Source organism: Anneissia japonica, unplaced genomic scaffold (assembly GCF_011630105.1).
Source record: "Anneissia japonica isolate Jap-2015-1 unplaced genomic scaffold, ASM1163010v1 scaffold287743_len2803612_cov181, whole genome shotgun sequence".
Classification (NCBI taxonomy): domain Eukaryota; kingdom Metazoa; phylum Echinodermata; class Crinoidea; order Comatulida; family Comatulidae; genus Anneissia; species Anneissia japonica.
The window spans coordinates 1341804-1367522 of record NW_022733259.1 but is presented as its reverse complement, the minus strand read 5'-3'; the positions used below and the strand labels follow the sequence as shown (position 1 = coordinate 1367522).

The 25719-nt window shown below is 33.3% G+C and overlaps 3 protein-coding genes across 16 annotated transcripts in view; 2 read left to right on the top strand and 1 right to left on the bottom strand.

Moving 5' to 3' along the window:
• LOC117116127 (apoptosis-stimulating of p53 protein 1-like) overlaps positions 1-16307 on the top strand; it is a 60495-nt gene extending 44188 nt beyond the window's left edge. For 13 of the 14 annotated variants that reach the window (XM_033260092.1, XM_033260093.1, XM_033260095.1 and 10 more), the window contains 8 exons: positions 2004-2147; positions 6312-6441; positions 8366-8556; positions 9771-11810; positions 12260-12393; positions 13018-13184; positions 13622-13827; positions 14511-16307. In XM_033260092.1, the coding sequence (XP_033115983.1) occupies positions 2004-2147; positions 6312-6441; positions 8366-8556; positions 9771-11810; positions 12260-12393; positions 13018-13184; positions 13622-13827; positions 14511-14561 (3063 nt within the window). In that variant the 3' untranslated portion in view covers positions 14562-16307. Of the gene's footprint in view, positions 1-1398; positions 1537-2003; positions 2148-6311; positions 6442-8365; positions 8557-9770; positions 11811-12259; positions 12394-13017; positions 13185-13621; positions 13828-14510 lie in introns of those variants that run through there. The other variant, XM_033260098.1, reaches the window with a different exon arrangement.
• A 1096-nt stretch (positions 16308-17403) lies between these two features.
• LOC117116108 (dnaJ homolog subfamily C member 27-like) lies at positions 17404-19089 on the bottom strand. Its single transcript, XM_033260063.1, has one exon. It carries the CDS (start codon positions 18942-18944, stop codon positions 18141-18143), a length of 804 nt encoding a protein of 267 aa, XP_033115954.1. The 5' UTR covers positions 18945-19089; the 3' UTR covers positions 17404-18140.
• A 236-nt stretch (positions 19090-19325) lies between these two features.
• Positions 19326-25042, top strand: LOC117116093 (26S proteasome regulatory subunit 10B). Its single transcript, XM_033260042.1, has 11 exons — positions 19326-19444; positions 20059-20138; positions 20294-20333; positions 20746-20866; positions 21522-21636; positions 21762-21911; positions 22518-22703; positions 22965-23085; positions 23393-23473; positions 23610-23681; positions 24367-25042. The coding sequence occupies exons 1-11, from the start codon at positions 19360-19362 to the stop codon at positions 24483-24485; spliced, it is 1170 nt and encodes a 389-aa protein (XP_033115933.1). The 5' UTR covers positions 19326-19359; the 3' UTR covers positions 24486-25042.
• Positions 25043-25719: the final 677 nt, after the last annotated feature.

The window sequence follows — 25719 nt, the reverse complement described above, 5'->3', positions numbered from 1 at the left end:
TAGGTCTGCTTAATATTTAATTGTGGGCTGTTTACTTAATATTCAGCTAATTTTTTTTCTAATCATTTATCATTATGTGTGTAAAACTTTCATCAGTTAATGGTTAAGTATAGTTTGAGAGTACAAGAGAGACCCAATATGATCTTCTGCTAGGCATGCCTCTTGGATATTGTTGCTAAGGTGTGGGACTGTAAACAGTATCAATGTACGTAAGCTTGTGTGTTTGTGGGACATATGTGTATTCCTGTCTGTTAAAATAACATTCTAATTGGTCATTTTTGTTGAGTTTCTGCACTCAGTAAAGGTTCATTCGAAGATGTGAAGATCATTTTCGCATGGTTTTTCTCAGAGTTTCTACTATTTTTACACATTTTTAGATTTTATGTAAATTTTCAAGAAATAGTTCAATCACAAATATATAATGTAGTTAGTAGTTCCCAAAATAATTATAAACTGATAATGATATGATTGATTGACAGACTTTGAAAACCCCATTTCGAAAGTGAAAATTAATCTGTTTATGACTTTATTTTTAATAGCAGATTTTGTGTAAAGTGACACCATAGATTACGTTTTGCTCACTTAGGGCTTTCCTGACTTTCACTAGTATGTTGTTACAAGATATTACTTTGTACCAAGGTGTTATTGTTTAAACAACAGCTTATTACTCCTCGCACATGTCTGCATCTAACTTCCAAAGAAAAATTAACACCTTTTGCGATTATAAGATTAAGAATTATTGAGATCTAAGCAGATGTCGTTGATCACCTGCATGTTGGCGGCTTAATTTCCTTAAATTGAATTTATAAATTTAACAGAACAAATCTTGTTTATTTCATGACTGCTTATTGGTGAATAAAAACATAACTGTTACATTTAATTAAAATATAATGTCTATTGTCCGACTACTACTAGGATTTATTTAACATAATAATGTGATATGTGAAATCTATTTTTAACATAGAATCTGATTTTTTACACCAGAAACAGAAATCTTGATGGCTGTATTTAAAAGGGATTAATTTTATTGTGAGTCATTTGCATATTCTTTTTAGCATAAGTGTTTAAGTATTAAAGTAAATAAGCACGCTTGTGGCCGTGAGTGGTTGTTTTGTCCCGTGCAGTAGACAACAAAAGCCGTATTGAAACCACTAGTTGTGCTCGCCCATGCTAGTTGAAAATCCGATCAGCTCTGCCTCAGAGAGCAATGCGCCAAGACGTGTTGATGCATTTACGTTTGTGCGTTCATCCGTGCTGGAATCGCGGGTGAGTTGCATACGAAACACGCAGATGGAGCATTTGAACATGTGCAGCGGATGTTGAAGGAGACAGCACGGCCCATCGTGGATTACATACAGTAGTCGACGCACGTTACACGCACGTTACAGATTGATTATCTATCTACCGTATAGAAGCACATGCCTAGTATACAATACCAGCAGTGCAAGTTTAGTGTATGATGCTTATGTGATGATATTTGTTCTGCCAAAGTGTTTATGATTGAATGGGAATATCATGTTTGACAAGATTTTACCGGTACGATAATGTAGCATTGGTGCTATGTTAATGTTTTTAGTTGTAAAACCATTTTACAACTTGCAACTTTTTTTCAAATTTGTAATATTTTCACAATTAACAGTAACAAATTGTTTTTTGTGGGGTTTTTGTTTTTATATTTGTAGAAATGATTAGATTAATGTTGTAAGATACAGAGAATACCTTTCTGCAGTTTGTTGAAGACAGTGGTTGCTAGTTTCAAATGTCTTTTGGTATTTATTAACACACTGTACATACTCTCATTTTGTTTGTAATTCTGTTTTGATTTTGTTTTATTCTTTAAGGATTTATTTCTGCTTTATTTGTTAAGAAGTTGATATATCTCAGAAGAAATCAATTATTTTATAATATTATTTTATAAATTTAATGGTCATGGACATCATTATAATGATGTATTATTTTTTAGCTTGTTTCTCATGATTTTCATTTTTTTTATCATTATGTAGGTTCCGCAAGGCATAGACATGTCGTACCAGGACTTACAACAAATGGCCAATCGGCAACAGCAACAGATTGAAAGCCAGCAACAAGCACTAGCAGCTAAACAACAAAGGTTAAAATTTCTCAAACAACAGGAAAAGAAACATCAGGTAAGAAAACATGATGTTTCCTGTCAAATTCATCATCTTCTTTATTACTGTCTATATATGGTAGTTATTGTTTTTACTAGAATCTACTCACACAGTGGTGGTGGTTGGTGTGTACTGTATACACATTTTTAAAAATATCTCCTCTTTGTGCAATGGCCTGGAACCAACAACGACCAAATTAGGCCCAATAAAAAAAATTATTAGTTTATCACCCTCTCACGCATGTCTTCCGTGGTACTGAAAAAAACAATTTTTAAGAAATTAAGTAGTTAGTACTGTAGATATTGATATCTCAATCATGTTTTACTTTGAATATCAATGCACTAGCAAACAACCCAAGGGTGATATTTGGCTTTAGCAAAATAAAATAATTTGAAAAAAGCCTCCCTCCCTCATCACTTTTGTGCCCTAGATAAACTAATTATATTTTTTATAGGGCCTTATCTCTTTCTATATAGATTGCCCTCAAATTAAAGACCACCTTAGAGACCTAAAATTATCAGGGGGTCTCAGGATTCGATCTCCTACTAGATGGTTAGCTTAGTGTTAACAGATTGATGATTGTTAGCTGGTACTTTAAAAAAACTGGTGGTCATAGATTTAAAAGTATCTTTGAATTAGAAGCATGTCGAATTGGATAGCGAAGTTTACCTTGTGAACTCCATGGAAGTTGCTATTTAATAAATGAAATATATTATTATGAGAATTACTACATAGCAATTACCTAGACAAGGGCAATGGTGGCTTTTAAGCACAGTAATTAGTATTAAAAAAAACTCTAGGCTTACTGGTTAGTTATTAAGTAGTCAAGTACTAAAGTCATCTTTTGTCTACATCTAATGCATCTTGATGGCGCGTGTATAATGTCAAATACAATCAATTACTGATCTTGCAGTACATGAGCAGCGTAGTCGTTTCTATTATCAACTATTACAACTGATATTTTCCATTAATATCTGTCTGATGTCGGAATACTTTTAGCAATCCACTTACTAGTATTCTTTCTTCTGTTTATTCAATTTCTACCTGCTGTTTCCTGTAGTCTTCTTCACTTGCTTATAGTGTTAGTAAGTTTTTAAGCTGTCATCAGTTGTTAGATTGTTTAGATGCTTTTTATGGTTTATATGCTTAGTTTATTTTCTGTCATTGATTGTTCTGGACATACCTTCCATTAAGAAGTGTGCCACTGATGAAATTCCAAATAAATTATTATATCAGTCTACAGCTGTTATGTCAGTACAGTACTCATTACTTCATTATAATTTTGTGATTTTTAAAAAAAGCGAGATTAAAGTTACGGTAGCTTTTTTTTAAGAGTGTGCCTATAGTGTATAATACAGTACTTACTACTATTGCAGGTTTGTTAGTCTATTGGTAGGATCTACTAATAGGCCTACTTGTTTTATTTTACTTTATTATTACATTTTAGTGTGAATGTAGTCCACTTTTTATCTCTTGTCTACATATTATTATTATGTCATCTGTAATTGATAGTTTGTTGGGCCAATTTCTATAAATTGCATTGGTATTACATTTTGCAAAGTTGACACAGTTATCTGTCAATCAGTTAATCAAGTAATATGCATAATATGCATGCATTGTTTGAATTGGATTGTCATCAGACAATAGGAATTCCAGTTGTGTCCTATGTTGAGCCACGGAATCATATCTAAAAATAGTTATTGATCAGTCTAAAAATAATCAAAACTCATTAAATGGTACAAGTGATTTGAATAGAAGACAAAACTACATAAATAATTCACTATAGTATATTTCATCTAGTTACTTCTTCTTAAAACATCATTGCCCCTCCCTAAATGCATCCTCCCTGATTGGTTTGGGTTGTTCATCTCCTCATAATACACCCACCCTGATTGGTTAGTCATCAGCTGATCTACCAGACCATTATTCTAGGTGTGGAAGTTATTACTCATTGTCAATGGATCGCTGATAATCTATGTAATACATCATTGTTGTTATAAAAATGAAATTTCAATTTTGACTCAAAGCATACTCTAACTTCATTGACCTGATGAATCATGCCTTAATCCTAGCCGTCTCGTTTATTCCCATTTCCTCTGCGATAGAGGATAGTGTTTGTAACATTATACTCACGATGTATCTCAAAATGCTGAGATTCTTAATTAAATGCCATAAATCTAGAGTATGCACTCTTTTTTGTATATCAGATACTTAATGGACAGCTTACAAATTTTAAGCCCTATAATCAACTATTGCTAATACTTTGTCTACAATAACAAACTAATCAATCTCAAAAGGCCTTTGAATTGGTCTGGTAACCCTTTGATGACATTAAAAACATACAGATCATACTGTAGTCAAAGTAGGATTTTTTTTTATTGTGTTCTGGATAAAAATTGAATTTATATTTAGATTATTGCTAAGAAATTTTAAAAATATTCATTCCAATTTAATAACATACTATTCAGATAATTACACTCTAGTGGTAAAAAAGGAAATACCCAAATTAAGTAAAATAACATAAATAATAAGAAAGAATTATCAAATTTTCAAACTCATCAATATAAAATTATGTTTAATTAATGCTTAATACTCAGCAGTGTTAATGTATTAATACAGAAAATTGTGCAAATTGTTTTGTACGACATAAATATGGGATTAATCAATTAAAGAAAAAATCAATTAATATTTTAAAATTCTATTCATTGTTTTTTTTAAATATGGGATGAGAATGACTAATGGTGTTGTGTTTGTGGATATTTTACATGTGGTTTGTTTGTGTTGGCTGTCCGGTATAATTTTCACAGTGTGTTTTGTGGGAATATTATTTGTGCACCATACTAAAGTGTGATTTTGTGTGTGAAAAAATATTGATAAAACAATCAGTGCATAAAATAGTTGTGTGGCGTTTGTACGGTTCAATGATTTTTATCTCGCAGATGTGGGTTTTCTTAAGCTTAACATCCTAAATGGTGTATATTGTAAAATAGTAATTTTATTGGAAAAGATATTTTAGCATTGAGAGTTATTTAACAATATACTGTACACCATAATGGCGGTTATTATTTAATTTTAATGTCTTGAAAGCTCTGAATTTGTTTTCTGAATAGAGGTGAGTCGCCTTGTTCCCTGATGATGAAAGTGAGACAATGGGTGAAGGGCATTTGTGGCTAATGAGGAATTTTACTCTGGTGGTATATTATTGAGCTATAAAATACCTTAACAGGGATACTTTTGTTTAAAAAACAAGACTTTCTTTTATTGCAACTTGTGTTTATCAATGGAGTAATATGGTATTCATGTTTTTTTTTACATTCCAAAGCAAAAATTTTAATTAAATAAACTGCCTAGTTTAGTCGTCATATGGATTTAAGTACAGACTTGGAGATTAGTGTTTATATTAAAAAAGAAAGCATACTACTGTTGTAAGGTTTTTGAAAGTAATGCTACAGCAAATAAGTCTCTGTAGTTTCAATTAGGTAATTGTACAGGATAACTTACAGCGTCTTGTATTTTCTGTGTATTTGTCACTTACCTGACAAAGTATTACTGCAGTAGCAAAAACACATAGGACTATATTTTAATGTGGTTCATAAAATTCTACAAAAATTTACTTTAATTTATGACTATTACTACATATTCCTATGTTAGTAATACTCAGAGCTACTTTATATTAGTATAATATAATGCATGGAAATTCTTTTAACTTGACATTAAAATATGAGTTCTAAAAAATATGAGAATATAGTTTTTTGTGTAAAAATGTTGGGTTCTTTGTGATTGCACCTAATATTACTATCCTACACTCTGTTTGAAATGTTTATTGTACAGGTGAATTGAGTTCAGAAAAATGGACGTTAATCTCAAAATTATTTGAGATTTGTCTACAAACGAGGAAATAACCGTCACATTGCAGACAATTTGTCTATAGAACTATGCCTTGGCTGTAACCCAGACCTTGTTTTTATCATACATAATTTGTATTCTTTTTTTTGTGATTTATATTACTGTAAATAAAAAAAATATTGTATTTAATTTTTCTATTTAATAATATGTAAGTTTTTTTTCAAATTGTTGTAGTGGTACTAACCTACTTTAAAAAACAACTGTTTCAGACTGAAAGTGCTGTATACAGTAGTAAAAAGATGTAATAAATTAATAATTCATCTTTCTTTATTTTAGCATGTTAGCTCAGAAAATGACCGTATGCGCAAACTACGAGAACGGACAGAGATGCAGGAGCAGAAAATCCGCAAACTTCACGCACTGCGAGGTCAAGTTGAGACGACGAAAACAACTAATAATAATTTATGTAAGTCAAAAACCTTGCTTTCATAATATAGATTTAAATCTGAGTCGCCAACAATTTCTTTCCATCAGAATCAATAAAAAATGCTGTTATAGCTGAGTTATTAATCAATTCAAGCATTTTCATAGCATTTAAACAATATTAGATCCTTATATTTGCTCTAAATTTATTTACAATTTCAATTTAGTCAAAAAGCCCAATAACAGTGAAATAAAACATTATGCATGAAAACTATAAGACATTTACATCCAAAACTTATTAATCAACAAGGAAAAAAATCAAAACAATTATTTTTTGAGTATTGCAAGTTTATTCGACTGCATTCTATTTCCCCTTCATATAATTTTATTATTTATAAGTTTATTTATATACTGCCTTTCTTTTGATATGTGAAGCTCTACTTTTCCAGGTCATTGGGTCAACATTGTGTATTCTTCAGTTTTAATTCCTAATTCCTACTGTACCATGTACATTTTTCGGTTAAGACACTGGGGATATCCTTAATAATTCATACCAAATAAGGGTCCCTAGAGCAGTAAAAAGTACTTCGCTGAGAAATCTCATCGTCAACTAGTGAGGTTTATTTATTTTCTTCCTCCATGACCCAATGTAGTACTGTAGAACTTCAAAGTCATTAATAATTTATTAATACAGGGTTAAACAGTAAAATGAAAGCTATAAAATGTTAAAAGAATCATTTAAATGTGACATTTCGTTATGAAGTTACAAGAGTTTAAAAATACAGCCATTTAAAGAACAATATTTGAGAAATTAGCCTTTAAAGTTTATGATTTTGGTCATTATCTCTGAAACAGGATTTGCGACGAGTGGCTGGTTTGGATTCTCTTTGCCACATATTCAATATGTAAATATAATCTTAAGTCAAAGTACGTTAAAGATACATATTTATGGCTATAATATTTGATACATCAAATAGTGAATAACATATTTGTTTGTAAACAGTTACATTAAGATACTTTTTTAGGTGGTACAATGGTGGGCCTATACTCTAAATCACTGCAATAAGCAGGATACTATAATACTGACTTTACCTTCAATAAAAATCAAAAGCCACTGAATATCATCATTGAAAATAACAACTCTATTCAACAATATGTACAACATTATTACTTGCCACTAACATAATAATAGTGCAGCTCAGGTTATTGGGGTATTTAATGACGATACAGCAAAATTTGATTACGTATTTTATCAGCTGTTTACGTGTTCTGCCAATTTCATTATCGGTTCATGCTTTTAAAAGACATTGAGTTTTAAATCACATGCACAATGACGTGCTTAGATGACGTATTCTTTTTGTTTTTTTTAGATGTTTTTTTGTTAGGATAGTTAAGTTTATTGTGCTGTTAACTTTTATTGCTTTTTTTTCGTTTTCTGTGTATTCTCTTAAATTTTTTTCCTGATTTTTTTTTTTCCATGTTTTGTTAGGTTAGTTAAAGTAGTTAATTGTTATTTCTTTGCTTTTCTATGTGTAGTTCACAGTCCTACAGGTGTAATATACTTTTGGTTGAATGCGCTTTGCCATGTTTCAATAAAGTTACTATTTATTATTACTCATTTTAAGATTAAAGGATTAACACATGTATACTAACTGTACTTTACAGTACACAGTGGTGGATATTCTCTTCATACAAATTTTAACGATTGCAATGGACTGTTCAGCTCAGACCTATGCATTGCATATTGTTGCAAAGGCCTCGCAAAACGCACAGCCCTATTATTAAGCATACAGTCGTAAACAGGTGCATATATTTCTGGCACCACCTATTGAATGGCATGTTCTGATTGGTCAATTGTATAGTTTGATCGGCACCTTGGAAAATTCCATTTTAGCTGGATACCCCAGTGCTTTTATTTTTTGTTTATTTTTGTTTTTATTTTATTTCAATTTTATTTTTTATTTCAGCCTCGGAGCTGGAAGAGGTACGTTCCCTGTTTGCCGAGAAAGAGAAAGAGCTTGCTCTTGCAGTTTCTAAAGTTGAAGATTTGACGAGGCAGTTGGAGGATATGCGTACCGGGAACATTAACGTCATCAATGGTAATAGTAGCAATCCTTTGCAATCAGTGGAATTGGACCGTCTGAGGAAGGATCTTCTGGTACGTTGTACATTTTGTCTTATAAAACTTTTATTATGTGATTACGATTATAGATAGAAATTATGAGAACAAATGATTGATTATTTTAATTGGTTGATTAATAAAGAAAATGCAAAAGAACAATTGATGATAATAAGAAAAATATGATGATAAAGAGAACAATTTCAATTTGTATGATTTTTTAGTAATGCAGGAATTCATACAGTGCCTTTTGCCAAGGGATGCAGGGCACAAAATAATATTAATAATTAAAAGTCATACGATGATATAGAATTAAAATGTCTAGTACCATTATGATATATATTGACAAATCTTTAGTTATTTTTATCTTGAAATTATGATTGAAATAAAATGAACATGCTTTGTTGTGATTGATAAAATAGGAATTCTGTGCATCTTTATTTTGGTTATCTCTACAAAGATTTCTATCTGAATGTGTTTATATTGTTATGTACATACTTGAATTGAGGCTCAATATACTTATCTTATGTACATTGCTTTGAGAGGGAATTGTTCTTTCTTCACACTAATGGAGATTGAAATAAAACCAATACCATTACTTTGGTAACTATTGTGATAGTACTGTGCAATATAAGAATAAATTACTCTATCTAGATTTACAACATGAACTATTCTTCTAAATCAATTAATTCTTATGAAAATTAGGTGGTTTATTGAATTGGTTTCTCAGTGAGTGTTGGATTTAAGAAGCCCACGATACCTATCTCTGTAATACCTACATCTTTGTAATACCCCCTGTGATTTGCCAATTTAACTGAAACCCCTCTAATTTAATAATGTGATCCAATTAATTTTTATGTTAGATCTCCCTGTGTAGAAACTAGAGTTGTTTGCTAGAACCAAACAAAGCAGGTTGCTGAAAAGGTAGATCACTGTTAATGGGCCATAAACATACAATAAATCAGAACCATAAGCCATAATGACTCCTTTCTGAATCTCTTTTGACATTCAATCAAATATATAAATGTCTTCATTGTGTGTTATGTTGACTATAAATTTTACCTCTAAGTAACTAGATGTCTATATGACCTAATTTAAGTAATGAACATCTAATTTTTTTAAATATGATTAGCTTCTCAAATGAGCATAGTTATTGTAGGTTAACTGTGATATTTACCCTTGTGTTTTATATTATTGATACTTAAGTTTTCATTAAATTTTGTAAAATGTTATTTTATTTTTTAACCTTGCAGTTACGGAATAAACTTAATGAGGAACAGAGCACCAAGGTAGAACATCAAAAGAGCTATGTGCGATCCCGAAAAGAGGAAATGGCGGTAGTTGACAAGCGCATCGCAGAGTTAACTGAAAGGTTGCGCAAGAAACGAGGCATGCAACAGTCAATTAGTCCATATTCTACTAACAACAACAACATTAGAACTCTACCAAATGGGTTACCAACCACTAACGGTATGTACCATACCAATGGAATTAGTCAAAACTACCTCAATGGTAGGAAGCCAAACGGCTCAGATACACGAGGATACCCATCACAAAATGGCCAATATTACCAACAGCAAAAACATTATCAAATGATGAATGGAAGAGCTCCTGTTGGTCAACCATACTATGGTCAAGGTTCTCCACATTCAGGATCTGCTAATGCATCACCGGCTGAAAGTCCCATATCTCAAAGTTCTCCCTTTCCAAACCAATCAGCTGTTCCTGGTGTCAGAGGTCAACCAGAAGGTGTGAATGAAAACAGCGGGAGTGATACATCATCACTTACCGAAAATTCTAGTATAGACAGTGCTAGTGGCTTAGGCCTGACCAGTCTGCCGAACCGTGCAAAGACCACTGAAGCAAGGACTGATGTACCACAAGGCGAGTACAAAAATCGGCAAGAGGCGGATGGGCGTCCATTGCGCACTCTACCTGGATCAAACTTACCCCCTGCCGCGAGAACAAGTCCGACTGAGAGAGGAAACACAGCTCCAAATAGGAAACCGAAACCTCCACCGATTGCCGCTAAGCCTAGTATAGACCAAAAGAAGCAGGCCCCCAAAGTACCTCAAAAGAGCCCAAGTACCAAGCTGACTTATGATCCTAAGGCTGCTAAATCACAAAATAACAAGCCAGCAATTTCAGGACCAGTGAAACCAACTGTACCATATAGCCAAATGCAAGGTTCATCAAAACAAGAAAATACTGTAGTATATTCACAAGGTGGTAAACCCCCATCTCCATCAGTCAAACATAGGCAAAATGTAGCTTATCCCCAAGTCAGTTCTTCACACCAAACTGTACCAATGAGCTCCAGTAGTTACTACAACTCTAGGCCAGCAAGTCAGTCTGGTTCACCATTCTACACTGAAGCCAATACAGCTGTCGATGGTCACAGAATAACTGCCATTCACAAACGAACTGATGCCACAGTGGGTGTTGGTGTATATCCTGCTCCTCCAGAATTCCAAGACAATAACGCTGATTATGATCAACCCCCTGTAGATAATCAAGGTCGCCAACTACCACTCCAGGGAAGAAACATGTTCCCCCACCAAGGTTATTACCACCCTTACCCAGGAACATTAGAAGAGCGTGAGGAGATCTCCGATGATAGTGATGCTCCTCATGCTTACCCTGGAGGGATGAACTACAATGCTGGACCTGTTCACAGCAGGGTAGAATTGGAAAAACTGCACATGATGCCGCGACCACTCAAGAAGAGGTTCTCGTATTCAGAGGATAAGGAGTCCTACCCATTTCTTAACAAGTATTCTAATACATTTTACCAACCAGAAAGTCAACCGGCTGTTGCCTTCGATAACAGCAACCCTGCAGATGCCCTAAGGAAGATTATGCTGAATCAAGGAGTCTCTAGACAAGAGTTGGAATCTATGAAAAAGAATGCAGACTCTAGTAAGTTTTCCACAGCACCACAGCCCTCTCAACCTCTACCAGCAGACTCAAATGCTGGTGTTCCAGACAGAACCAAACCAGTTGCAACCAGTAACTTTAAAGAGACATCATTGAATGATGTCAAACCTGCTACTAAGCCACCTTCACCAAAACCAGTTGAAAAGAAAGAGAACAACAAGCCATACACACCTGCATTTTCTCAGTCAGCCAACTCAAATGGTTTTGAGGCTCTCAAGAAGTTCCCCACTAAAAGCAATGTGATTAAGAAAGGCTACTTGAAGAAGCTACAGAGAGTTCGTTTTGATCCGTTGGCATTACTACTGGATGCATCACTGGAAGGAGAATACGATCTTGTCAGACGCATCATGCCTGATGTAAGTATACTGTTTTAATTTTTAAATTTTATCAATGTAATTCAATATATAATAGGCACTAATCTGAAAGAAAGGTCTCAAGTAGCACTTAATAAAGACTTGTAAAAGTTATACTTTTAAATGCTGATGCTCTGTCCAGATTACCAAATATTTTTTGACAAACAACTGTTGTATAACCATATATAGTCATGATGTGGTCATGATATGATGTCATCATAGCCTGGAGCCGCAGTGCCAGCGAGGGATCCAGCAATTATTTCATTGTCAAAGACTGCTTTGAAAGAGTATATTTACAGTCTGAACGTGCATGGACCCTCTGTCGAGATCTTAGATCTCTAGTTGGGGAATCTCTGGTGCCACTACTTCGTGTACCACTATTCTTTTCTCCTTCCAATCCTTTATTATATTACAACAGGTAATGAATGTTTCTTTGAAATTGGTTATTTTAGGTACCAAATCCAAGTGCAGCAAATGATGAAGGAATCACAGCGGTGCATAATGCGATCTGCGCTGGTCATTTTGAGATTGTCAACTTCCTGCTGGACTGGGGCTGCGATGTCAATGCAGCTGACAGTGATGGATGGTTGGTATTTTTAAACAAATTTTAAAGTGGTACTTGCTACACATTCATAAGATTTTATTCTTGTATACCTGTTTAAAATGGAAAAATCCAGAGTTTTTACAATTGCAATAATGGCATGCATACATTAAGATTGTTTGTTAACCAGTACTGTAAATTGTACATGTAGAATCTTATGAATTTGTATGTCTGTCACATGAAAATGTGGATATATCACATGGACATGCAAGTCTCTCACATAAACATGTGGGTCTATCCTAATATCCTATCAGAATTACATGTGTGTCTATGACAGTTCTTGGGTCTGTCACATGAACATTTTAGTTTATCACAAGAACATACAGGTCTATCACATGAACACCTTAGTCTATCACATGAACATTTGAGTTTATCATATGAATACCTTGGTCTATCACATGAACATTTGAGTTTATCACATGAACATGCAAGTCTATGACGTGAACATTTGAGTTTATCACATGAACATTTGATTTTATCACATAAACACTTCCTAATCTATTTACATAATTATACTAATAAACACATGACAATATCATTTAAATATTGTCATCAATTATACACAAAAACATAAACGCACTTTAAATGTTTAATACTGATTATTTGTAGGACACCGTTACATTGTGCGGCTTCATGCAACAGCCGTGAAATGGTTCAACTGTTAGTAGAGAAAGGTGCGAGTATATTTGCCACTACCATTAGTGATAAAGAAACTGCAGCTCAAAAGTGTGAAGAAGGTGAGGATGGGTATCTGGACTGCTCACAATATTTATATGGTAAGTTTCAAAATTATGTTTCACCATGAAAAAAATCTTTTTTCTCAATCCTGTTTTTCAAAGAATTCCACTGATGAATAACTAATTTGTTATTGCACTATTTGAAAATAGTTAAAGAACAAAAAGATATAGCCCTTTTCTCACACCTACCCCTCCCCCTCCCCCATTAATGATATTTTCTTTTCAGGGATTTATAGAGGTGTTAAATGCTTAGCCTGTCTACTTGTAATCAATTACTGATTTGAAAGTTTTTCTAACTGCAGAGATTACTTATTTCAAAGTGGGTGTTATTTTGTTGAGATGTAAAACTGAGTGTTCTTAAAAATGTAATAGAAGTGTTCTCTTAAATTGTAATTAAAAGTGCATTAAAAATAAAAGTGCTGTCATAAATTGTGGTAAAACAAGCAATTTTACGACTTTATTTTTATCTGTTTTAGGTGTTCAGAATGATCTTGGAGAAATTAATAGTACAATAAGTTTTGCAGTTTACGACTATGAAGCAACAGGCAGTGATGAGTTAAGTTTCGAAAGCGGGGATGAATTCCATATTATTAGACGAGGTGATGCTGATGAATCAGAATGGTGGTGGGCTAGGAAACTGAGCAGCAACTCCGAGGGCTACGTGCCAAGAAATTTCTTAGGGGTAAGATTCATTTTGTCTCATATTTGTTTTACTTACTTTAAGTTTGCATTTTAGTGACCAACTGACCAATTAAGATGATCCTTTATACTAAAAAGTACTCTAATGCACTCATAAAATAGTACTCATTAAAGATAGACAAGTTTTGTAATTACAAAAAACCTGTTCTGACAATCAAATTTTATTTGAAAAAAAACAAAAAAAACATGCAACATACCTAAATATGGTCATGATACCATCACATCATGATCATATATGGGGCTTGCCATGCCTAAACCAGCAGAAGTGGCTAAAACAACAACATTATTAGCTTTAAAATGATGGGTAATTTACTGGAATCGACTTACTATTGCCAAAGTTATGAGTAAAAGTATTACGGCTTTTCCGTACTATATTATACTATATAGTGCCACATTCTTATGCTAATTACTCAGTTCAACCTTTAGCAACAGTCCACTGGTTTTGGGATGGCAAGCCTCATATAGGCACATCATGACTATATATGGGTACATCATGACTATATATGGGCATACCATTTTTTTGTCCAAGATAATTTGATAATCTAGACTGAGCTTAAATTATTATTTCATTTTAATATACAGTAGTTCATAGAGAAAATAGAACACAGTTCAATAAAGTATTTCATTGTTAATATGTTTTAATATATTTTGCTATTTATTTTTTAGATGTATCCAAGAGTAATGCCAAATGAGAATGAGCTAATTACTCGTGGCTAGGATCTTGAATGTTCTCCATTGGAAACTTCTATGCAAAATGGAAATTGGGAATGAGATGGAACTTAATGGGTATTGGAAATGAGATAGAATATATTGACACTGGGAATGAGATGGAACTTAATTGACACTGGGAGTGAGATGGAAATGATAAAAAAAACGGAGCAAGCATCAAGATTTTCTCACAGGAATTACTATTACAATAATGCCACCTTGATAAAGATGCCTTTACTTAGTGATAATTAATTTGGGTACTTAGCTTCTATTCACAATGAAAATTACAGGTGTTAGCAAATACTTGCTTGTTGGTTGCTAATTTTATCATTTTTAGCATTAAAATCTCAGCACCTATATTGTTAAGCTTAAAATGATTAACTTTGCAAAGTAATTGATTTAATCTATATAATATAGTCAAATTGCTTACAGAAGAATATAAATTGTTTTAATATTGATTATATTATTATTGATGCTAAGAGTATCTATGGTTAATTGAGCATAACAATGTAATTGTACAGCCAGTCTCTCTACAGTAAACTATACAAGAGAATATAGCCCTACTACATATTGTAATAAAATATTAGTACAGATCTAGCTCCCTCTACAGTTCATTTGCAAAGCAATAGATAGGATAAAATATATCAAGATTGGGCTTAGTTATATATTCTATAACCAGCTGGTTGTTATAGCAATAGGCCTACATTAGATGATAGCCATAAATGTAGTTTTAATTACTTTATTTCTTCCATTATGTAAATTACAAAGGATAATCTGTACTAACTACCATTGTCATTGTTAATAAATAAAATTTTGAGTGATTAAAGTTCCCTTTAAATGAAGAATGATATAATTTAAATATTTCCAATGAAATAAAACAATATTAAGATATAAATGATAGTTACCGGTAGTTTGTTTTCATTTTCTTTCCTACAAATTATAAATGAATTACCGAATGTACAAATAAGGAAGTATGTTAGGTCACATTATATTAAATAATCTATTTCACAGATGATAATTTTATTCTAACACAATATATTAGCTTTACGATATAATTCACCAAATATTGAGTGCAACAAATGTATATTTTACGGTTCAGGTTTCGAGAAGGCTTTGTTATACAAGTCTTAGATATATGGTATAGAGGAGAAAAGAGTAAAAGAAAGAATATAATACAAGAAAGCAGAAGTTCCTTGCACCTTGATTAAATGGAGGATATGATTTAAAATAAATACAGTATATGTAATGATTTTTTTGTTTTTATGGACATATTATTTTCATAATCAATTATCAGTTTCTGTCAGTATATTATATTACTGACTAATATTATCTAGTATTGTTAAAGGCTTACCTACCTTACCTGTATATTATAATTTTCCTTTAAACAGATAACATATAATTTGTATGTTTTTACACTTGGGACCTATATGGCAGAAGACCCCAGTATACACCAATGTGTAGAAATATGGCTTGTGTAGAAACCTCTATATTTTTGCATTTGTGGTGCTGTTAATGCTTAAATTTTGGTAGGAATGCAGCAGCACAGGCAGTCTAATGTGTTTAAAATTAGAATTATTTCTACCGTTTTATTTCGTTTTTCTTTTTGTGTTTGTTTATAAAGATGACTACCAGATGGTGGATAATTGTTTGCATAACTGTTAAAAAGAAGTAGATTCCAATTGTAGTGTAAACAATGATGTATTAATATGTAGTTGATTATAGTGTTTTTATTAAATGCATTATATGTAGACTAAATTCATGAGTTGTTTTCTGTCTTGTTAGTGGTGGATTTTTATAGACAAAAATAAAGGGATGAATGAATAAATGGATGGGACGGATGAATGAGATGGGATAAGTGGTGGCTCTAATGGGGGCTGGGAGACAGTACCCCATCTGACGGATCCCCTTTTGAGTGGTTCTGGGCTGCTTTGTTCTGCTATTCTTCCCTGCTCTCAGATAAGTGAAATCAGCCTTTCTATCGGGGACATCAGACTCCCCATTGGGCAAATCCTGGCACCCCCACTGGATAGGGTTTGTTAGATGAATAAATGAATGATTTGAATGGGGTGGGATTTGATGTTGATGCAGCATGAATGAATGGTGTAGCACTTTCTTAGCAAATTCTTTTTGGGCAATTCATCTTGTGTGTAGGTATGAAGAGCATTCAGATTCGTAGACTCCTTTCACTGAACCAACCAGTTTAATAGAGGGATTTAGCGACGATTGTTTACAGGCGGTCACATGATCTGATTTGGGTATACATGAGAAACATTACACTGCGATAGCATAGGAAAAGATAATGTTATGGTTGCAAAAACAACCACCCACTGTTAGCGCGAGAAGTTAATGGCTAGGAGAGGCAATACGATTGTTCAACATAGTGTTTATTAACTTATCCTAGTGTTCTCCTTGGATTGTATGCTTTGAAATTTAAGTGATCCTTCATAAACCTTAGCTGGCCCTAACATTGCAGCGTAGTTCGCAGGTCAAAGACCATCATGCATACCTAACCATGCCGTAGATGTGCAGGGGCCTAGGCCTAACATTTGTCGAAAAATTTAAATGTTTGCGGTCAGTATCCTTTAAAGCATTAGCAAACCATTAAGGTAAAATTCTTAAGTTTAATTTCCAATCAATTTGGTATATTTTACTGGGAATTATGATGATCTTTACAGCAATAAACAAGGGATGGCCGCGATAGAAATCTCCATGTATAATACCGCTGTGTCAGTGGATTTTTTATATCCAACACCTAAGTTAGGTCATGTGACACCCATCGCTAAATCCCTCTGTTAAGGCCAACCTATTGAGTACACAGCTGTATCGAATACAGAGAAGATAACAAGACACGATATCATCTGCGTTTCATTCAGCAATATTTTATATTTTGAACACACTCAAATGAATGGATTCTATATAAAGATAATAGATACATACATTGTAATGCTACTGTATATCTAAAAATGTCTCAAATAAAATATTTATTAAAATATTAAAAATATTTTGTTTAAAACCATAAAAAAAAAAACCACTAAAAAATTACAAGCACCTTGATTGATTATTTTACGCTTGCAGCTCCTTTCGTTAAGTGAATTTTGCACAAGGATCTTGTTGCACACAAGATGAATGTACATGTATATCAACTTGCATTTTCAGGCAGAGGAAAGCAGCAATGAAATTGAGCAAGACAAAATGCATGGATAAGCACAACACTTTTATATCAAGGCACACATCCCACAGACTTTTTATACTCTACGGTATGATTGAATCAGGATTGGCCTAAAAGTTTGAGATATAAAAATGGGCTGCTATTTTTGGAATTTATTTTCTAAATTGGCAATATCTACAGCAAATAATGGAACACATGCCCCAAACCTCCACCCATCTGAAACCACCGCTGTGAATAACCAAGAAACTTGTACTGTTGAAACATATTCTTTACTCTGTAAATATTTGCACTCTAAAAAATTGTTAAAACATTTTTTTTCAATTTATTAATACATATTTTGATAGCGATCTTCACAATATTTTATAAGCCAAGTCAAGAAACTTGTTTCCACATAATTATGGACAGTGAATTGTCCATTGTTATTTTCCACTCATTAAATTTGTGCGTGCATTTACTAATATTTTAAATGCTTCTTCACTCTCTGGTGCTACAGTTTTATCTGGATGTAACAACACTGCTAGTTTACGATAGGCCTTGTTGATTTCCTCTTTTGTAGACCCCACTTTCAATCCTAGTCGTTCATAATCATTTCGTCCATTTTTGATACACTGTACAGCTTCAACTTGCTCTTTCGTATACCCAAGTTTAGTTGTTATTCTCATCACTTTGCCTCCATTTTCAAACGCAGTAACAACACCATCAAACAGCTTTCCGAACATCTCACTGATCCCTTCCCCTGAACAAGCCGATGTTTCAAAATAAAGAAATCCTTTGCTGTCTGCCCACAGACGCCCCTCAAGTCCATCTACAACGCGCTTTGATTTTCTATCAATCTTATTTGCACATACAGCAAAGACAACTTTATCCATATATGATGGGTCTCCTATCTCTTGTTTCATCTCAGTTAACCAGGATTCCAAAGCTTCAAAACTTTGCCTGTTTGTTACATCGTAAACAAGTAATGCTCCTTGGGTATCCTTATAAAACTCATTCCTCACTTCATAGAATATCGGATGTCCAGCCATATCAAATATATTTATCTTAACATCACGATCTTTGACTCTAACTTTAGTAACACCATAGTCTATTCCAATGGTTGCAAGATACTTATTTACAAATCTTTTTTCACAATATCGTTTAATGATGCAGCTCTTCCCAGCCTCAGTGTTGCCCATACTGATGATTTTGGCTCGAATTGGTTTGTTTCCAGTCATATTGTTCATTCAAAAAACAAAGTTATGTTTTCTATAAGTATTAAAAACAGCATTTACACTGCCATCTGAGACGGAAACATGAATAAATTGGATCAAAATTGAAAAACTTCAGCCGAGTTTCCTACACACTTCCTTTGTATAAAATGGTATCCATAGAATTGTTTACAAGTGCGCCATCAGCGACCCTTGCAAACAGTTAACATCGTTTTACTGAATTTCATTAAGTTAATCATTTGTAACACAGTATGTTTAGTAATTATAATATTTGCATTTATAGATAATTATTTTAACGTACAGTATTTCAGTTAACAACCAAAACAATATATCTTTATTTACAAAATTTGTTTTAAAATACTCTTTTCACTAAATATATTGCCTATTATTAATTAGAGGGTAGAGGTCACGGAGTTTTGCGATTTTCATCATGGCCGATCCAAGAGAAAAAGCTATTCAGGAGTACCGTAAAAAACTGTTAGAACACAAAGAAATTGATGCTAGGCTTAAAGAAAGTAAGATTACTGTGTTGTAGAAAGTTATATAAATCGATCTTTCTAAGATTTTTATTTTTTGTTGACTAAAACTACATTTTTTACCCTAAGAATTTCGTTCACTTATGCTGATTCATTCATTCGCTGCTCTGCCTAACGAAACTGTGTGGTGGGTGCGAGTGCGAGCGGGACCCTGACTGAGGAAAGGGCTAGGCCTAGTGGGGGCCTAGGCTACTGGCCTAGCCTAGCTAGATAAAATAGTAAAAGCTATATAATGCTTAGGTCATCATCATTATATTTGTTAATGTTTGTAAATAAAATAGACCAGGTGGATTCCTGTTGCATGATTATCATCATGTTTTCAAAAGGGTCGTCACTGCAATGGAGGCCACAAGAAGAGTTATAAATTTGCATAATTTTTTATTTAATTGAATTAAGATGGGATATGCATTTATTAATCAATGAAACTATGCTTTCTGAGACAATTAGGTTAATTAATCCGGAATCCAGAATCATGGTTATCTTTGAAATCACATTACCTAACACGAAATATGTGTCTCTGCAATTAAGTAGACTTCTCCCTAATTAGCTGCAAGTATGAGAAGGACAAATTGGTATCTTGGTTTGTATTTCAGTGCGAGATACTCTTAAAGAGTTGACAAAGAAGTATGAAAAATCTGAAAATGACCTGAAAGCATTGCAGAGTGTTGGACAGGTAAGTAAAGCTTATATCAATTGTACAGATGCTCATGATTGTCATGTGAACTTGTTTTTAGTGCTGGTGTACTTCTTTACCACAGTAATTGCGAGTTAAAGATTTGTCGGTTTGAAATTTGTTATTTATAATCTTTTTTATTTTTTTTTTTCAAGATTGTTGGTGAAGTCCTGAAACAGCTCACAGAAGAAAAATGTAAGTATTGCTGCATGCTGCAAAAAACACTATTGGAAGGCAGCAAATGCTCATAGAACTGTATTTCGTACTTTATAAGCAATAAATGATTTTTTAAAAGCACATTACCAACTAAATAGTGAAATAATCTATGTGCTAGTGTTATAAAGCTGAGTACACAATGAGCTGACAGTCTTAGCTTGACATAATTCAATGAAGAAAATAACGCAACAAAATACGTGCAACTGATATTTTTTTTAAATGGCAGCATTATGTCATCAACAACTCATAGGGGGCGAAGGTGGATCTGTCAATCAATGGTCGTAAAACACAGTAGTGCCCATATTAACTGTGTGTCACATTTTGTGCATGTTGATAAAGTATCCCTCCACTTATTTATTTTATTATTTTATACTTTTGGTACATATTTTAGTTATTGTGAAGGCAACAAATGGTCCACGATATGTTGTAGGTTGCCGACGTGGTATTGATAAATTGAAGCTAAAGCCAGGTACTAGAGTTGCTTTGGACATGACCACCCTCACCATAATGAGGTACGTATATTCAGTTTTATTTAACATGAAGCCCGTCATATTTTTTCGTTGAATGCTGGGCTGGGCACATCTGGATAGCAGTGGAGTAGCACATCCATAGGAAACATGTGCACCTACTTAGCTGTATTCTACTACAAGTCAGTTCGATGGCCACAACAATTTATATTTTGTAGCATTCTTATATCTAATTCATTTGTTTTCTAATTTTGCGGTGTCAATATTAATACTTTGATGTTTTAAATTTTTTTTTCTACATAATTTCTTTTAATTCTTTATTTGTTCTTAATTCTGAAATTTTGGGCTCAGCCCCTGGGGACCCACAGCAGCTGCAGCGCTGCTACAACATATAACAGACACATCAATATTTCTCCCACCTAACTATCAATATGAGGGTTACTCGAACCTGAGACGGGCCAGGTTTGAACCGGGGTCTTCAGCAGCATGAGTAATACCTGCTCAGCTCATACTGTAATTCATTATTCAACAGGTATATAATAATTATAGTTTGCATAACTGGTAAAATATATTATTAAGAGATAACTTCTTCCAATGGTCGGTTAATGTTTCTATCAATAGTGTTACCACAAGCTATCAAATATACATCAAATATGCAGCTAAATTTTAGAGAAAACATGACCTATGTTTATCATTGCAGGTATTTACCTAGAGAAGTTGACCCACTTGTTTACAACATGTCACATGAGGATCCGGGTGATGTCAAGTATTCTGAGATTGGTGGTTTGTCGGAACAGATTCGTGAATTGAGAGAGGTATTGCCAATATTACACTCCCTATTCCAAGTCCCAAATCTTAAGCGTATCGTAATTACTGTATTTCATAACAGATTGCATAATGCTTTAATATTATTCCAGGAATTTATTGGGTTATTTTTCAGGTTATTGAACTTCCACTGTTGAATCCTGAACTGTTCCAGAGAGTGGGCATCACCCCTCCAAAAGGCTGTCTACTATTTGGTCCACCAGGGACTGGTAAAACACTTCTTGCAAGAGCAGTTGCTAGCCAGCTTGATGCAAATTTCTTGAAGGTATTGTATGTATATTAATAAAATATAAAATAAATATTATTAGAAGCAGGTATTTAAAATTTACAGGATAAACTTGAAAATGTGGTTATTATGAAGTGATTAATAGATTGTGATGATCAGATTTGTAGATGATGATGATAATGGTATTGGTAAATGTCAGTGTAGGTTAGATACATAAAATATGAAATAAATATTAGAAGCAAATATTTAAAAATATAGAGAATAAACATGAAAATGTGATTATGAAGTGATTAATAGATTGTGATGATCAGATTTGTAGATGATGATAATGGTATTGGTAAATGTCAGTTTAGGTATTTTTGACTTGTAGTGCTCATCATCATCACCATCATCACTATTATCATGATTATTATTATAATCATCACCATCATTATCATCAATCTTCTTAAATATAATTTTGAATTTGTGACATTAGTTTTCATTTCGCTCTTAAATTCATAATATTGATTTTTATGTAAGCCAAATGTATTTTTCTTCAAAAATAAGTTATTACTAATTAGGATTTCCTCACTTAATATTTAAAATCTAAAACTTTGATGGTTTTGTACATAATTACATATTACAAACCGATTCACTCCATTTTAGGTTGTTTCGAGCGCAATTGTAGATAAGTATATAGGTGAAAGTGCTCGGCTGATTCGTGAGATGTTTGCCTATGCAAGAGATCATGAACCTTGTATTATCTTTATGGACGAGATTGATGCTATTGGTGGACGAAGGTTCTCGGAAGGCACATCTGCTGACAGAGAGATCCAACGTACTTTGATGGAGGTAATACTGGCACGTATTGGTTTTAAAGTACTTAAATGGGAGTCTTACATGGTCGTGGAATTTTCAAGTGGTTTTCATGTTGTCATTTGATAGTTATGTGATCCTATGCATTCTAATGGGTCATCTACATATAGATGATGGAATGCTCTGCTTCTCAGCCAATCAAACGATGATCTGCTCAGGCTTATTTTTTTACTGTATAATCAAATATTTTGTATATAAATGATTTAATATATATTTCCTGTGTCTTTGATATTTTAGTTATTAAATCAAATGGATGGTTTTGATACTCTCGGAAAAGTGAAGATGATAATGGCAACCAACAGACCTGACACGTTAGATCCTGCTCTTCTTAGACCTGGACGTTTAGACAGAAAAATTGGTGAGTATAATTATAACCACCTAGGTGTTACCTCTATCTAATAAAGAGCAAGTCAAGAAAAAAGATAAAATTTAGCTGTCGATTGTTGAGATAAATTATTTTCTAAATGTAAGGTATGTGTTTATATCAACGTTTGCTCTCTTAGGTTTCTAATAAGTTGGACTGCAATTTTTTAGGCACCTTGTAATTGCTTAACTTCACAGCCTGTCAACAGTCCAGTTTTTTTTATACCATAAATGCAAATTATCCTTCTGTTCTGCACATCAACGTTCAAAGATTCTTATGGAATTGTGATGTTATTTTTCAGAAATCCCTTTACCAAATGAACAAGCCAGGTTAGACATTCTCAAGATTCATTCAGCTCCTATCACAAAACATGGAGATATCGGTATGTATCATGCATTCTATTGCTTTAAACAAAGATCAGTGTATACAAATCCATAATAATAATCCAGCAATCATACTGTGCTATTTATTTAATGATGTATTTCCTGGTACTGATAATTTGTGAATCTTCTATGTAGATTATGAAGCTATTGTGAAGTTATCAGATGGTTTCAATGGAGCAGATTTGAGGAATGTGTGCACGGAAGCAGGTGAGGGCACTCCACAATTTTATTCGGAACTTGATTGCTAAAAATTTATTTAAAAAGAATGTTACAATGAAAAAGTGGCTATAGTTGTAGAAAATCTGACAGCCTAAGTCACAGTTGTGTAAAGTGTTACTCGACCACGATTTTTTTGCGGCCAGCGAAAATGATTAATAAACCGTGTGTGCGGCCCAATACCGATCATCTGTAAAAAGTAATATTAAAATTGAGAATAAACTGGTGTAAAAGCAGTGCTTGGAGGTTTTTTGAAGCAGACTGGAAACATCAAAGTTTAGGTGCGGCCTTTGGTGTTAAATGAAAAATTCACTTTGGCCCTCCGACCAATTTTTATGCCCACCCCTGGCCTATGGTCAATGTTAATTATAGCTCAGTCTAGTTTAGTTTCTAAATCAAGATTGTAAATTAAAAGAAAGCATTAGGAAGCTTATAATCAACATTTTTAGAAATCAATCAACTCAAATTTAAAGCGCAGACTATCAAATAAATTAAAATTATGTAATCTATTGTCTAAGATTCAATGTTGTCAAATTACAAGAAATAACAGTGGAGTACAATTAAAATTAAAATTTGTATGAAAAATTAATTCCAAAGAGATAAAATAAGCCACTGGAAAAATATAAATTTAAGCAACTTGTACCGTAACTGGAATTTTGTTTATTTTATTTGAAAGGTATGTTTGCCATCCGAGCTGAGAGAGAGTATGTTGTGGACGAAGATTTCATGAAAGCCGTGCGAAAAATATCTGACAACAAAAAGCTGGAGACGAAACTAGACTACAAACCTGTATAATCCAGAATTTATTTAACACAAATAACTGATTTTGTTCTCATAATATTGGCTGTATGGATGGTTCCGCGAAACCTCTCCCCATGTTGTAAAATCCCACAAAATGCGTACATTTACATAAACATGTGTTTGTTAAGATTGACCAATCACAACAGAGCCAAGAATATGTCCCTGTTCCGTTCTGATTGGACAGTTACTAACATTGAATTCTCATATGCCATAATTATAGCACAGTAATAATCTGATAAGCAGGGTTACTGTACTACTTGTATTATTCAAATGTGACGGCTTATTTAAATAAATATTGGTTGTCAGTTACAACACATCTTACTAAAAGTGTTTCAATGCTAATGCATAATGACATGACTAGCAATTTTGCTAAGCGTTGAAATAATGTTGAATCCATACGGAATTTTGTTAACTCATGTAGCTACTATATAAACATTGTAATTACAGTGTTCCTATTTCTGTAGTTGTAAATTAGATTTGTAAACTTTTTTTTGTTTGTTTTTTTTTGTCACATAATAAGAGCAATTTGAATAAATAATACAAAAATGCAGCTATGTTCTGGTCTGTATTGCAATAGATTAGGCAAGAACTACTTTCGTTTAGCAAAGGCCTTTGGAAGGCGGAAAAATTTAAACAGGTCTTTGGAAGGCGGAAAAATTGAAACAATTTTTTTTTTAGCGGAGTGGTTTTGCCAAAAGCATTTAGGGCAGAAAATTTACCAACAAATAGCGGGGTAAAAATTAAAAGATGAAATGTTACTATGGAAATTTCCAGGCGATGGGTGTGCTATCAAGCCAAAAATGAAATCCCGCATTATATTTATTTGAAATCGTTATGAGCAGGCAGGGGGTGTCTTAGCTTAGCATAAAAATATGACAGTATAATATACTTTAATACAGGGAAGCCATAATACTTTTACACTGGCAATAGTAAGACACGAGGGGCTCTGTCATTGCAGTTTTAAAAAAAATATAATATAAACTATAATACCATAGTTTCATTCAATAGACCCACCGACAGTTTTAAACATTGAAAATACACTGGCCTGGCATCATCGTACAGAAACTGCATTATCTTGGGGCTCGTGTGTACCATCCCTGCAGCTTTTCATTTATATTGTGGTTTCTCTTGCGAACCACACTTGATTGATGTTGCACGTGACACAAGCGTGGTGTCTTTCGGTTTACAGACAGTCGTTTGGAAATGTTTCGGCCTGACATGTTCCTTA